General features: G+C 35.7%; 1 protein-coding gene across 4 annotated transcripts in view; it reads right to left on the reverse strand.

Moving 5' to 3' along the window:
* Positions 1 to 15,394, reverse strand: part of RYR2 (ryanodine receptor 2) — a 369,436-nt gene that overhangs the window by 14,670 nt on the left and 339,372 nt on the right. For all 4 annotated transcript variants that reach the window (XM_079298135.1, XM_079298134.1, XM_079298133.1 and 1 more), the window contains exons 88-96: positions 13,423 to 13,504; positions 11,243 to 12,546; positions 10,772 to 10,836; positions 8,830 to 8,977; positions 7,214 to 7,300; positions 6,165 to 6,392; positions 3,990 to 4,120; positions 3,372 to 3,414; positions 1,194 to 1,327 (exon numbers count right to left, since the gene is read on the reverse strand). In XM_079298135.1, coding sequence (XP_079154261.1) covers positions 1,194 to 1,327; positions 3,372 to 3,414; positions 3,990 to 4,120; positions 6,165 to 6,392; positions 7,214 to 7,300; positions 8,830 to 8,977; positions 10,772 to 10,836; positions 11,243 to 12,546; positions 13,423 to 13,504 — 2,222 coding nt within the window. The remainder of the gene's footprint in view (positions 1 to 1,193; positions 1,328 to 3,371; positions 3,415 to 3,989; positions 4,121 to 6,164; positions 6,393 to 7,213; positions 7,301 to 8,829; positions 8,978 to 10,771; positions 10,837 to 11,242; positions 12,547 to 13,422; positions 13,505 to 15,394) is intronic.

The raw sequence follows: 15,394 nt of genomic DNA on the forward strand, positions 1-15,394 counted from the left end.
TTCAGACATGATTCTTAAACTACATATTACATCAGTCTTCTCCATCTGTTTCATTTTGGTCTGTTTTTTCAAGATTATTCAGAGAAACATTATTTAAATGTTTTCCCCCTCATAAGAATATGAGCTCACAGGGAAGGGAAAGTTATTTTATTTTGTTTTAATACCAAAAATGAAAAGTAGTAGATTTTTTTTCTAAACTCAAGCATGGGTCCTATTATAATCCAGTGAGAGCAAAACAGAGTGGAAGAAAGCATTCTGGAAAGTACTTCTGCCACGATATTAAATTTTGTTTAGTACTGAAATACCACAGAGTCCTTGAGCCTTTACACTGCACCTGACTGATTGTTCAGACAGAGTCCTGGTTTATTAATATCCACCTTTTAAAAAGATGGGTAAAAGAGCCATCCTTACAAAATCAGCTCTTGCTTCAATGCAATTCTAATCTACCAGTAGTCTCACTGCCTACTTCTCATAATCCTTGCACATCCATAGATAAAATGTTGCTTTTAGAGAAAACTTTAAATAAACCCTTACATCAGAATCTCTACAGTATTAGATTTCCATCCGTTAAAATATGTTCTATCTAGTTGAATACCTTTTTTAAAATGGAGAGCAGGAAAAAGCCCCTGTCCTACAAAGGAGAATTGAATGTCTGAATGTCTAGGGGCTTCTCTTTATCTCTGTCTCCCAAATGATAAACAAATGCATAGTTTAGGGAAAACAAATTACAAAAGGATGTGAAGGTTAATCATCTGATTCTTAGATGCTAGCACTTAAATTTACTCTATCATTTATTTGCAACCAGAACACACAGTGCCATTTTTGCTCATTCTTTCCAGCAGAGCTGAACTGAGAACTTGAAAAGGAGACTCCAGCCCAGCTGTAATGACACTATCAAAATAGTGGGTATATCAAGCAGCTGTGCACTAAACTAAATCTTCATACATAAAAAAACCTGAGGAATTCTGCATATACATTGTCTATAATTAAATGAATTTACTATATCATTAAACATAAGAATTGATTCCTTATACAAATATGCATAAATGAGCAACAGATATTTTGTCTAAATGACAAACCTTGAACACTTGATTTTTAACTTACACAAAACCCCAACAAAATAAAAAAAAAAATAAAAATAAAGAAACAAACCAAGAGCCCAAATCACAAACAAACTGTAGGCAAATGCTTACACAGCAGAAAAGGAGCTATCCTTCTTTGGTTTCTTCTTTTCTCGAGCATCACTAAAATCAAGAGCAGCTTTGTCCATTCCTAGTAATTCACTGATCCGGTCACGGCCATAGAACTCACCATATTTATCCATTACCTAATTAGAAGGAATATTCAGAAATATTCATCAGTGGGATAGATCAGCAGTTATTTGGCCTGGATCTGAAGACAAGAGGTTTAATATACAAGGAGCCTAAAAACAGTCTTCATGACTATGGATAACACTGTGATCACAAGATTTTGAACATAGAGTTACAGCAAAATATTGTTTTCAGTGAATTCAAACTAGCCCTATCTCTTTCTTACAAAATTTAACATGCTTCATAACTAATTTTGCTGGAAATAAACATTTACGTGCTTTCATTCTGACTGAACACACAGCTCCTTCCTAAATATTATCTGTCTCTTCTCATTTTAAAAAGAATAGTCAAAGAAATACAAATTTTTCTATAACAAGATCATAACTCTGTGACTCCTGCAGGTGAGGAGGTATTTTGCCAGCTTTCTAATAGGAAATGCTTTAAATATTTATTGATATTTTTCCATGTTTTTAGAGAAGCTTTTTTTGTAACAAGCCTGAAAAAAGTGCTTCATGATAGGGATTATTTTGTAGACTAGGGATTAAAATACAAATGTATATAAAAGAAGATTTTCCTTGCAAAACAGTATATTTGAAGGCATTTAAGTCATACAGCACAGTTCCTCAGCCAAAGCTAAGGTACCAAATCATACACACATCTTAAAACCGTATTCTTTTCCTTTTGATTTGACCCTTCCTTGACCAACTACATTGACAGAAGCAAGGTAGAATTTTATTTTCTTTATCAAGTACTCTGAGAGAGGTACTGCTTTGCTTAGAGGGATGGGTAGAAATCTGTATATAACGACCTAAAATATGAAAAAACCATTTTCCACAGCAAAACAAATACACAATTCGAAGGAATCATTTTGTTAGGTTGACCTAAGACTGTTACAAAGCACAAGAGCTAAGAGTACTAAAAAAGACGTTTCCAAAAATATGACACAAAATTGACATTAAAGTGTGAAGGGAGGCAAATCTGATCCAATAACAAGCACATCCTCTTCTTCAATTTTGATTAAACACATTAAAAAGATTATTTTTGTTATAAGCTATTGTACAAACATTAGATTTCTTTCTTAAGAGTGAGCTGAGAAAATATTTAAGTTAGCATTTGTAAGAAATGAGCTTCTGCAGTCCCTGCTTGGACAGGACTGTTTCTGAGAGATCATTAGCTCATGCAATAAAAGCTCACTGCACACCCACAAAGGAGCCCAGGGACACAGTGCCTGGGGACAGTACAGAGAACACCTTGAACAGCTAGTCCCAGGGCCATCAAAGGCCCATTGCCTCAAGTCTAGAGAGCTACAGTGGCAGGCAGGAACCCAAACTATGGATTTAGAGTGAATGGATGCTCTCCAGGGCAGTCCCAGGAGAGCCTCAGACCCAAATCTGAAACCCATCAAAGTGAGTCACTGGTAAAAACTCTCCTGATCACCTGCCAGACTAAGAGGATTGCTGCCAATAATGGCAATGATGATAATAAATGGCAAGTTATTGGATGCTACAGGGAGAAAGCAAAAATGGAGAAAAGGATGGATTGAGGTGACTTGGGGAAGAAAAAACATGGGAAAATAGAGAGATAAGGGACAAAAAAGGCCAGGGAATGTATATACCTTTTGGGTAGTTATAGTTGCCTAATTACACCCTGTGCCTAAACACCTCAATTTGTCCTGTCTTCTTATCAATTACTTTTTAACCTTCTGTTGGGTGAGGGACACTCTTCTTCATGTATGGAGGTGAAAACAAATACAGACAAGATATTTTATGTAATTTGCATCTTACATAGAAGCATACCAAAATTCTTCATGTAATTTGATGAATGTATTTGAATTACTGTTTTATACAAAATGTGTATGTAGAAAAAGGTTGAAACCTAATAAAAGTAGTTATAAGAATGTGGTAAGAAATTCTCTGTATTTTAAAATTGTAAATATGAAAATTTACATTGAATCAAAGTTATATTTCAAAGAAGTGTAGTCCACATTCCTCCAAACATGAACAGAAATATGCATTATAATTTTATTTTAAACTCATATATATTTTTAAAAATAAGCCTTACCTTTCTTTTCACAAATTTGTCCCAGTAGTTATTTGGAAAAGACCTGCAAAACACAGATAAACAAGATTAATTTTAGACAAACAGACACTGATTCTGTTTCTAAGAGTCTCTGTGGTGGCTATCACCAGTTAGTCACTTGTGAACCCTCTGGAGTGAGAGTTGCCAAATGGTGTCCAGCCTACCATGTAAATGTGAGAAGCACAACAGAGCCAAACCTGCAGACAGGATTCTAGAGCATTCACATCCCACACAGTCCCAACAGGCAGAAAAACAGAAATTTAAATATGTGATGCAAAACACAGCTCACTCTGGAACTGACAGCAATGCACAACCACCATCACTGTCCTTCTCAAAACAAACTCATCTCGTTTCTTTTTTTGTTTATGAAGAGAAATAATTTAAAGGCAAAAATTCAGAATGCCTAAGATTAAACAGTAATATTAAAAATTATAGTAAACACCTTGCAGGTGCCTGCAAATTTTGTATATCCTTGCTAGAAATATATCCCTAATAATTAATTATTTCAGACAAGATGGATAATAAGTATGTAATTGCGGAAATAGAGGAACAATTAATTACTTGCAGGGCTATAATGAGACAGAGTAAGTAAAAACTCACTGTGTGTTGATTACAAGTCTATCCCACTGTCCCTTAATATCATCTTCTGATGGTTGCTCAGTTATATATAGCCCATCAAATTCCAATTTCCTTGCCACTTCCTTTTCTCTCTTAAAAATAACCAGTGGAACCTGCAGTTGAAAGAAAATACAGGAATTATTTAAAATTCACTGATATGTCTTCAAACTTTAAGAAAATCTGGTTGTTATGAATAAATAAGTATCAAAACTGAATAAAGCAAAAAATAGTACTTGAAAAAATTAAAAGACTTAACAATTTCCCTGAACATAGATAAGGTATTAAAATATTAGGATCAGGTAATTCAGAATCATTAAATTACAGTGTACTTAAAAGTTGTAGAAAGATGGTCAAAACACCTGAAGAGGTATCCTTCAAATAAAAAAATTTTTCAGTGCTACGAAAAGATTAGAGGAAGTCATGTGAAAGAGAGCTAAAATACTTTTTTTTTAATTCTTAGAAATTCTAGTTCCAAATATTATTTTGGGGTGACATTTTTGGATTTCATTTTGATACTCAAAAATATTAGAGGCTCCTTTTATTTGTTAAAGAATTTTTGAGGTTTCACAGTGAGAAACAAAGTGTTTTGCTGCAATGAACAAAAACTGTAAGCAACAAAAAAACGTTGTCAGCAGCTGAGACACCTAGCCAGGCTTTGCCTACAACTCTCCTTCATCAGCTGGACGGGTTCAAAAGCACATTTCAAGAAGGCAGATGTAAATAGTGGTCTAAGTTAAGTGGATTTTTCTAAGAAATCTGTTACAAGAAAAGAAGTAAACTCTAGTCTTTCCAGAACTATTTCACAGTTCCCCAAAACGCACCCACCTCTCATCACCCACCTGGACTGCAATTGTAGTCAAGAGTGGACAATGAGTATATTGAAACAGTAATAATGAAAATCAAAACTACTCAAGCAACATGGTGATTACATTAGATACAATAAAAAAGAGTTCCAACAGTATTTTCAGACAGTTAAATGACAAAAATGTAATGGATTTCATGCTAAGCAATATTTAAAAGCAAACCTATCACATACAGGCCTGCTGTTTGGAAGATTTTGGATTTAAAGCTCTCCAAAACAGAGACTGAAACCATATTTGGACCATATTTTGGGTGCAGAATTGGAAAGGCAATTATTTAAAATAAATATTGATAACAATGTTTCTCCCTTCTAGTCAAAGAATAAACATTCAAAATAAAAAGTTGCCTAAGAAGTCATAGTAGAAACAAACAAAAAAGTATGAGTTGGGAAAAGAAAACATCTCAAAACGCAGAAACTTAAGCTTTCATGCTGCATGGCAACCAATGCAACAGAAAATGGTTAGTTATCTATATATACTTAGAGATGAAAATCAACATTAAATGTAGTACTATGATGAGCATTTCCTTGAGTTACAAATTCAGAATGTGTCTTTTAACATAGAACAAATTACTAGCCATTAAAAGAGGAAAAGAAAAATATTAATGACCACATAGACCTTAATAAAGATATAAGGAAAAATGAGCAGCTGGGTCATATCAAGGGTCCACTATCCCACACTTTGTCTTACAGCTTTGCCCTGGAAATGTTTAAAAATGGGGGAAGTACATGTCAGATATATTTTTCCCAGCTCCAGAGATTAATGACATTTGGTTTTCTTAAACCAGAATCATCATTTCACCCATGTAAGTGGCATCCTTAGCATTCACATCCCTAACAGAGATCTTCTCCAAGATATTCCTTTAAATGTTGCTTAGACTCCTGCCAAAACACTACCAGCAGAGCGTGTGTATGAACAGCAGGCATTTTATAGAGTCACAATAGGCACCAGCAGTAGTCCAAAAATGCTGCATTCTCTTCAAGTGATCCAACTGACAGACTAGCAATGCAGCAGCTAAACCTGTCATCTGCTTCACATGCACTCACACCTTGCCTTTGGCAGTCACAAGCAGCTTCTGAAGCAGGTTACTGTTGTAAATGTCTGCCTGACAGCAACTCAGACTCTGGCCTACAGCTTCCTGAATAGACACATCACCTAACACACACCTTCTGTAACAAAACAGATTTCTTTACATGGTGCCCCAACCTGTTTAAGCAGGTTGACTTTGTTCTAAGTTATAACGCTAGAAAGATAAAAAAGTTTAGATCAATAAAAAAAGAGATAATTTTTCTCTTACTTTCAAACAGTAATACCCTATGATGCAGAAGAATGAGATGACTGTGTGTAGGATGGCCAGAATCCTCAGTGTGGGCTCCATGTAGCCACTGCTTTCTTCCAAGACATAATGCACTGCAATAACCCTCTCATCATCATCATCATCACTTTCCAGGATGTTCAACTTCGTACTTTCACCATCAGATACCACAGGAAGTTCCTTTTCTTCTGTCCCAGCAGATGTGGAGACCTGTTTTAAAACACTTAATATTGCAGCTGTATTCCTTTGATAGGAGCTTTACAACACTACAACCTAAGTTGTTGAGCTGAAAAGATAATACCAAGGACAATATAACTGTAAAGAAACTTTAAAGAAATAAAATTTTTTTGCATAACAATGTCCACAAAGAATACATCAGCAAGGCCTTTTCATCTTGTTACACCAGTCTGTGATAACATACTTTATCTATCCCTTTTTTTCACTGTCTGTCCATGTTACCAAATTTGGCCCATGATGAATTTTATCACTTCAAATTCAAGAAAGGGCACAGCTCTCTTAGAAGAAACCCCTTACAGTAGTCTTTATCACCATGGCTCTCTGCCAGAAAATTATTTAAGTCCAAGGACTCTAGAGTTGCATTAATGATACTAAAAGTCTTGACAAAATCAGTGTCAAGATACTTTACACAGCTTAAAATTATGTGACTCCTGGCTGTGCATACCCTTTCAGGAGAGCATAATGGCACAAGAAAACATCTCAACTGACATGGATTTGTTTAAGTTACCTATGAAGGCTCAGCTTGGCTGGTTCACTGTACTGGGAAATGGAGAATCTGAGGCAAGGGTGTTCCTCTCAGCCTGCTGCCCTTGTCCCAGTACAATGCTCTGTCAATAGCCATTTGTGTACTGGAATTTTTACTTCACACAAACATTCCAGCTGTCACCATGTTAGATTTCTGAAGTGGTAGGATGAAGCAGGTTAGGCTAGGCAGTTTAACCATAGCATATTGACTACAAAACCCAGATGTTTTCCAGTGTGCAACTCAAAAACTAATATTTTGATAAATTTACCTTATAGAAAAGAAGGATAAAGTTGATGGCAAAAGCAACAAATAATGCCAACATCCTCATGTTGTAAAAGTTTCGTGCAAAATAATTCTGAAAAGAGAACAGAACATAAATATACTTTGCCTAATAAAGATTCAACCATTATTAGTAAATTGCTGTTGAGATGGGTTTTTTCCCCCTCACGGAGCTTTTTAATAGAATTATAAATATTTAAAAAACACCAAACCAAAAAACATTCTGAGTGATGTTCAAGTTCTCTCCTACTCCACATGGGCAATAATGAATAAAGGATCTTTTGTTTCACTCCATTCACAAAGGATGAAGGATTTCTAATTGCCTCTTACATCTTTTTCATTGTCCTCTTAATACAATTGGAGACAACACAGAGATTTCACAATGCAAAAGTAATGTAGTAATACAGAAGTTTCTATCTTCCCCATAGTTCAACATTCATACATATACCAAATTGCTACTTTTACCAAAAAATAAACAACCCTGCACGTAAGCTTATCTTTAATATTTTCTATTCCAAAATCAACTGCATTTTTACCAGGCCAGCAAAAATTCATGTGTCACCTGAGTACCATGAATAGAATGCTTTTCTGACATTTTGATGTTATCAAAAGGACTGCAGAAATGTATTTCTTCCCTTCCTGACAACTCACAAACCTTTACAGCACACATTTTGAGTGCTATAACACTCCAACATGAATTCTGCCATTTTTCTGCCCTAATCATAGATGACTATTAGTGAAATATAAAATGAGACTATTAGAAAAAAATAAGCTAAATTCACATGATTGCAATGTGACTAGCCGAAAAATGTATCTCAGTTCAAAAGCCAAATTCAAACATTCAATTTCTTAATAAGATTTTGACTGCAGTTTTGTAGTTTTGCTATGTTCTCATGCTATAAACAGGCCATCCCTACACAATTATATGCTACATACCATAGTACAAGTGTATTTCTCTTTGCATTGCATTTCACTCTAGCCTCAGAGAATATTAATGGAATATCCTAGCTAATAAAAGCATACATTTTAAGGAGTTATGGAACAAATATTACATGATACTTTACTAAGAAACTCTCAGATGCAGTTTTACATTTTCATTAAGTCTTATTTTCTACAGGTTTTGAAAAGCTTGACAAATACTAACTTGCTATTTCATGAAAAAAAACCCTAAACTTTAACATCCTTTCTTATTCGCTTCAGGCTAAGCATTGTATCTTAATTTATTCTTTTTATAGGACAGCTTGGAATTTCCTAAAGGTGTCTCTCAAGGAAGGAGAAATACTACTGTCTCACCAGGTGCTGTAAAAAGTTAGGAATTTTACTCCCAGAAAAATCGGATGGTTTACAATGATGCACAGGCATCTCTGAATGTCTAGGTTTGGAGTAATAACTGTCTTCCTAAGAATAAATATCTTGTATACTAAATTATTTGTGTGTTTCTTTTCTCTAACATTCCCATTAAACCATGTCCTTTCATGTCCTTTTTATGGACGATGGTGGACAGAAAAGTGAGGTCCAGCAGATGCTATTTGTCTTTACATTGACAGAATATGGTGGTACACGTGTGTGCCAACAGCTGAACACATAAGCTAGAGAACAGCTTACAAGAAGCTTCTGCTGGTATGCAATGATATTCTTCCAGAAAACTGATTCCTGGACTTCTGGTTCTCCATATCTGTGCGTATGCAGTTGTCTTAATTTCTGTTTCCCCTTGTCTTCCTTGGTTTTCTCTTCTTTTTCTCCATCTTCTCCTCTTAGGATACAAACGAAGACAAAATAATACGCCAAATAAAAAATAATGTTAAATTAAAAGCACATCCTGAAATAGGATCTTACATCTTGTAATGAGGCTCAAGTAGCCATGACTCATGCAGTTCATGCACATGACAAATACCCCTCTTCAGTCCAAACTGCTGGCAAAGGTGACAGTCAGGTCAAGGCTACAGACAAACTTACTGGTTTGGCACCCTGAAGGGGGAATGCTAGCTGGTAGAGGCAGGTAATCAAAAATCTGCCAACCTTGCTATCAGAGGTTCTTCATGACTGTGCAGCTGATTCTTGCAGTGACAAAATGTCTGTAAGCTGAGCACTATGTCTGCATGAGCACCTGCATGTTTAAGTGCTCCCCTCCAACCTCATGCACTTAAACAATCTAGTTTCCATACAGGCTGCAGAAATCTTGGGCTCTTCTGGAACATACATCAAATACCAAGCTTTAAATTCTGCATTTCTGCCCACCTGATGAAGTCATAAGTACCTATTCCAGGAGGAGATGAAGTAGGATTTTGTCAGCATCTGGTGTGTGGGCATCACCATGCTGTCTCACTAGAGAAAGCCAGAGTTCATGGGCTGCCTTCTCCAAACACATGATCTAAAGAACTGTGAATTATCTTAGAAGTTAATTTGAACTGTCAGCATAATAGGTGAAAAGACCACAGAAGTCCATTTGAAGCAAAACCAGAGTGAGAGGCAACTTCTAAATTACATTATTTATTTCTCTGTTCCTATCTACAAACAGAATGACTGATGTCCAAAGCTGGCTCTCCTTAGGAGAAGACATTTGATAAACTTTCATTTGAAAGTTTGTCATGCAAGGAGTAGCTTCAGGGCAGCCAGTAGTGCTAGGAGCTGTACTCCTGGCAGAGAAAGCAGCTATTACTGCAACTCACACAGTCAAGCAGAGAAATCAACAGTGAATGACCTTCAAAAGTCAGGAAGACAAAGTTACAGTGGCAAAGTTAGAAATTTGCTGCACTGATTAAGAAGAGTTTTGGTCATGGACAAGTCATCCCAGAAGATCAGTAATCATTAGAGTTTGAGACTAAGAGATATCCTTAGAATTTTGACAGTGATAAATCAGCTGCAGAAACAGTACACAGAAATGAACATGTATCAGGAACCATAAAAGACACGGATGGAGATCCACAGTTTTTACTGGTTAAAACCAAGCACGCTATTTTGCTTTCCATTTTATTATTCTGAGCTAACAGCATTAACATTAGATTTTAATGACTTAAAAGGGTTTAAATTATCATTGATCAAATCTCTTCTTAGAGATGTGAGAGTACTCTGTAATTCATTAAAACTGTACTGGAATGTTAAGGTTTTGTAAAATACAAATAATTCAAAAAATGCCATAGCAAATGGAAGAGGGTAAAGCAGATTCAATTTCTATCACTGATGGATAGCAGGTCTTTGGAACTAAGGCACTCTTACAAAGTTTTCAAGAATTTTTTTTCTAGCTTTAAGGTTTGCCAAGAAAAAAACTAATCAATTAAGCACATTCTAAAAGAAATTAAACGGACATTACAAAGGATGCTTCTGGGAAGAGATAAATTCATATAATCAGAGTGGTGCTCATTACATGGTATTTCCTTGCAAATGTGCACAGATAAGGGTTGTCGAAAAAAAACCAAAATCCAACCTAACTGGAATGTGAATGGACAGAAAATTAACGGCAAAAAAGTACAAATGAACCTGAGTTTTTCTAGTGAAACAAAGCTTTTTTTTTTTTTTTTGTGGGATCAGAGGTTAAAGTATTACATACTCAGCTTTCTCAGGTTCTGATTTTGTTTCTTCTTTCTCGTCTTTTTCATCTTCTTTCACCTTCTCCTACAGAAAACCAGGATTAAAAACTGTGTGTTAACCTTAATATATAGTACAGAGACAGTTAAAAGAATACCCAGAATGCAGAATGTTAGGGGTCTTTTTTTGTTAAATAATGGAAAATATGAAAAAAGATGATAATTCAATTTACATTAATGAAGATAGGCAAATTAATGCTGAATTAAAAGCAATCCAAAACACCATGTACTTAGAAAAGGTTGTGGAAATTCAAGTTTGTAACATCAGAAATACTATACACCAGTAATTACACATGTAAATTATACGAGTAAATTATACATTTTTTAAAAAAAGGTCAGAAAGCCCAGAAAAACAAAGATGCAAGTTCTATTTCAAGACTACATTTAAGACATGAAAGAGAGAAATATACACCAGAAACTGAAGATATGATTACCTGGATTTTTTCCTGTACCTCAGGCATTGGGGCTAAGGAGGGAGTGCTTAGTAAATCACTCAAACCAGCATTTGGATTGTGAGGGATCAATTTATACTGTCCACCTTCTCGTTTCAAATCCAAACCAAATATGTCTGAGAGCAGATCACTCTCTTCTGTTAAAGTCTGCAGGTCCGTCAAGTCCTCCGCAGGCAATGCAGCTTCTGTGGGTTTCCTCTCCCCTTCTTCTTCTTCCCCACGCACCTCATCCTGAGTGGGATCTGGCATATTAGCCAGCAGTTCAGCCACCTTGATTTTCTTGGCTCCTTCCACAAGGCTTCCTCCAAGCAGCAAACTGCAGATGATGCGAAAAAAGCCCCGGACAACACTACAAGCAAAGTGTAGTAATCCCACCAAAATGCTCCAGTAGGAAGAAAACAAAGCCATGACCATGTCCTTCATGGTCATTTTCTTCACTTTTTTCATTTGTTTCTTTAGACTCTTCATGCTGAGCATTTTCATAAGAGTCATTAAATTATACTTGAGAGCTACTAAAGCTGACTTCATGGTCACGAGAGAGAAGAAACCCATTCTGGGATCTTCTTCCTCAGGATTATCTTTCTCATTCTCCTCTTTATTAGCTGACCTTTCATTCAGATCTGATTCAGAGATCTGGGCAGCCAGTTGCATTTCAAAGATGGTATCCTCACAGAAGTTAACAAAAAGCTCCATCTTTTCTTTCTCCCCACCTTCATTTACAACATCAAATATAAACTGTCTCTTTGACTCTTTCACCTGCGGTTTTTCCCACTGAGTCCGGCTTGACTCACTTATCTCAAAATAAACTCGTTCGATGCGCTTTGCGCTGCCCATGATTTCTATACGCCCCAGGAAAGGCTGGAAGTAATTCAGCACACTCTCTGAGAGCTCAAGGAAAGTTTGCAAGCGTGTATCATGGGGCATGTGCTCTGACAGGTTGGTCAGGAGAACAGCGACATTGAAACCAATGTCTTTTGCCGGCTCATGAAATCGTTTCACAAACTCCTCGTAGTCCAAAGTCTCGTTCTCATCTGTTTCAGCACATGACAGCAGAAACTCAGTTTCAGACTGAGTGTAGTGCTTATGGCTTTCCATTGCCCTGTGAAAATCCCTTTTCGAAATTATCCCTTTACCATCAGGGTCATATTCTTTGAATGCATCAGAGGAAGTCAAATCTTTCAATTTCAAGAACATATCAAAAAACTTCAGAATCATCTCCACATTGTTCGACGATTCCACAAGCATATCGACCATCTGCTTTCCAATAGTTCCATTCACAACATTACCTAGAGGTGATGACAGGATATTAGAGAGAATGTCAGCAAATATTCTGGCAAAGAAAAGTGAATTATAATGATTAGTGAAGCAATCAAAAAGTAAGAATGATAAATTATTCAAGTGGATAACACATTTATATGAGAAAGCTAACTATGAAATCTGAAGTCTTTCACTATTAGATTTATCCTAAGACTTGGAAAAAAATGTAAGTAACTAAGTATTTGCCATTACAGAAAGGAAGAATTAACAAGAGAGGGAGAACATACATTTAATAAAAGTGGGGTAGCATATAATAAATTTCACTATAGTGGAGCACAGACAGATCTAGTGTCACTAGCTCACTATCATCTAGATGAGCAGAACAGTAGGCTCCTCACAGAGCATAGCCTAAAGAATTTATTTTGCTTCTCACAAACCTTCTATAAGCCTAAAGCCTGGGGAATCATAATTTCAGACTTTGAAAATAGTCACTATATTAATGAACCTGTTCTTTATGGATAAGGTCACTACTAAAACAAATGCAATATATTAAGGTTGTTAATAAAATGACTGACAATGGTTTTGTCCCCAGAACTCAGGATGTCAATTTAAATAGTAAAAGCCTTTTCATCTGACCCAAATGGTAAGTCAAGCTGATGGAAAAGAAATGAAACTTCTGCTCACTCTGGATTTTATAAAGTTCTGGAATTAAGAATTAATATAACTTATGTCAACTACCCTACCAAATCTCCCATTCACTTTCATTCCTGAAAGATCTTCTCACAATTGAGACTAGAAAGTTAAAAATGCAAAGAAATTTAGAGCATTATCTCTCAAATTAAGAAAATTACAAAGGTAAAAACTTTGCTAGAACAACTGCAAAAGAGATTTCACATTCTTACTACCTTCCAGCATAGACAGCAACATGACAACCATATCTTTCTGAAGATCCATTAATTCCTTCAAGAGTTCAATTTGACTGGAATCCTAAATAACAAAGACAGTACATAAATATAAATCATATACTGATTTATTTATGGTTATTTATTTATTTCACCTTATAAAAAGCAGGCTCAGAAATTAAGAAGCTGTCAAAAATGGTAATAGAGTGAAAATAAATTTAATTGCTTAACTCCTCCCAGTATATTTACACCATCATCTCTTTAGAAAGAGTAATTTAATAAAGACAAAATTGAACGTGATTAAAGCAATAACTGGGTACGTCAAGGTCACAGACAATGCTTCTGTAATGTTTCCTGCCAGCTAAAATATTGTCAATTTTAGTGTAATCAAGTCTACAGCTTTGGAAAATTGTAAAAGCAGCTCAAATTATAACATGATTCAAAAGGAACAATTTAATTATAGGCCACTGAACTTTTGGAGGGAAAAAGAAAAGTTGAAATAAAATGCTAATATATTTATTAATAAAGTTCCATTATTAAATCCTTAGACATGCATTAAATTGATTTTTTTTTAGCCACCTGTTATCTCATTGGTTTTACCAAGTTTACTATGTCACTGGCCTGGAGTCTATCTGGATAGAATTATTCAACTACTTAATTTCTTCCTCAGTGACACACTGTTGCATCATGCCATTGATAACAAATTCTGAGCAGTGCTGGTCTTGAGTGGGTGGTACAACAAACTCAAGGTACTTTATGGCTGTGGCAGGATGCTTTGCCCTGATAAAGCTCATCTGCTTGCCTGGAACCCAGTCAGGAGACAAAGCAGTGCAAGTCATCTGTGGTGAGCTACTGTGGCACCACAGTGGTACCTTTCAGTGTTGAGTATGCTGAAAGGCTGGCCTGGCTTTCCATCTTTAAACACACATCTGTCCCTTTCAAGTCAGACATGACAGATAAGCTGCTGACCTGACCTAGAGCCAGCCAACTTCTTTCCACTACAAAAACCCCAGGCCACTTTCATCCAGTTAGATTCTACCATAAACTTGAAGTATATGGCATTTCTACCGTGGATTTGGGACACCTCTCCACAGTTATTTCCCAAGGATTGAGAGAAAGAGGAAGAAGTACACCACAAAAAGGAGTGTGATGAGATTCATCAACCTCTAGATAATGTTTCTTCTGCTAGCTTGCATGTAATTGCTTTAAAAGAATTGCTTTCACATCGTGTGCTTTGACATTTATTGTTATACTTAACCAGTGATTTCAGCTTCTATACTGTGTAGTAAGTAATTCTAATTAAGATTTGTCTGTTCCTTTTTCTTAATAAGTAACTCATATTTTATAAATTTATCTGATCTTCCATCTTTAAAAGATAAAGGACAGTGATTTAATCACAACTCTGTAATTCCTTGAATTTAAACTAACAGAATCTGAAGCTAAGGAAGGGTTTACCTTCATTTAAACCCCTTTCTGTGAAGGTGTTTAAATGCAAAAAGGAGGTATTTCTGTTCTTCAGATGCAAATAAAAGGTTATTATAAAAAACTTTGCCTAAAGCACTCATTCCACCCTCAACAATGACAATTTGTATGTTGGATTGTAAAGTGCATAATTTAGAAATAACAAGATTTTTAATTGACTTGCCCTGTAAGTTTTTATTACAAAACTTTTAGCTACAAAAGTTGTTTACAACCCAGAGGATCTTTGTTTATTTGGACTAAAAATTGTACTTTCTCTTTCTGCCTTAGATTCTTAAGTCGAATTACCATTATCACATTGTTACTTCCCGGTAGAGAAGACCGAGAATTAAAATGAAATAAAAAAACCCAATAAAAAAAAACCAAAACCAAAAACCCACAAAACCCAAATAAAACAGTGATTTAATTTTGCTCCTGTTTAAATCTTGCTTCAAATGTTCTCCAAAAGTGCTGTGGAAACTTAGGACTGAAAACAAAACCCAAGTATTTAGCCTAC

Source organism: Erithacus rubecula (genome assembly GCF_903797595.1).
Source record: "Erithacus rubecula genome assembly, chromosome: 2".
In the NCBI taxonomy this organism is placed as follows: domain Eukaryota; kingdom Metazoa; phylum Chordata; class Aves; order Passeriformes; family Muscicapidae; genus Erithacus; species Erithacus rubecula.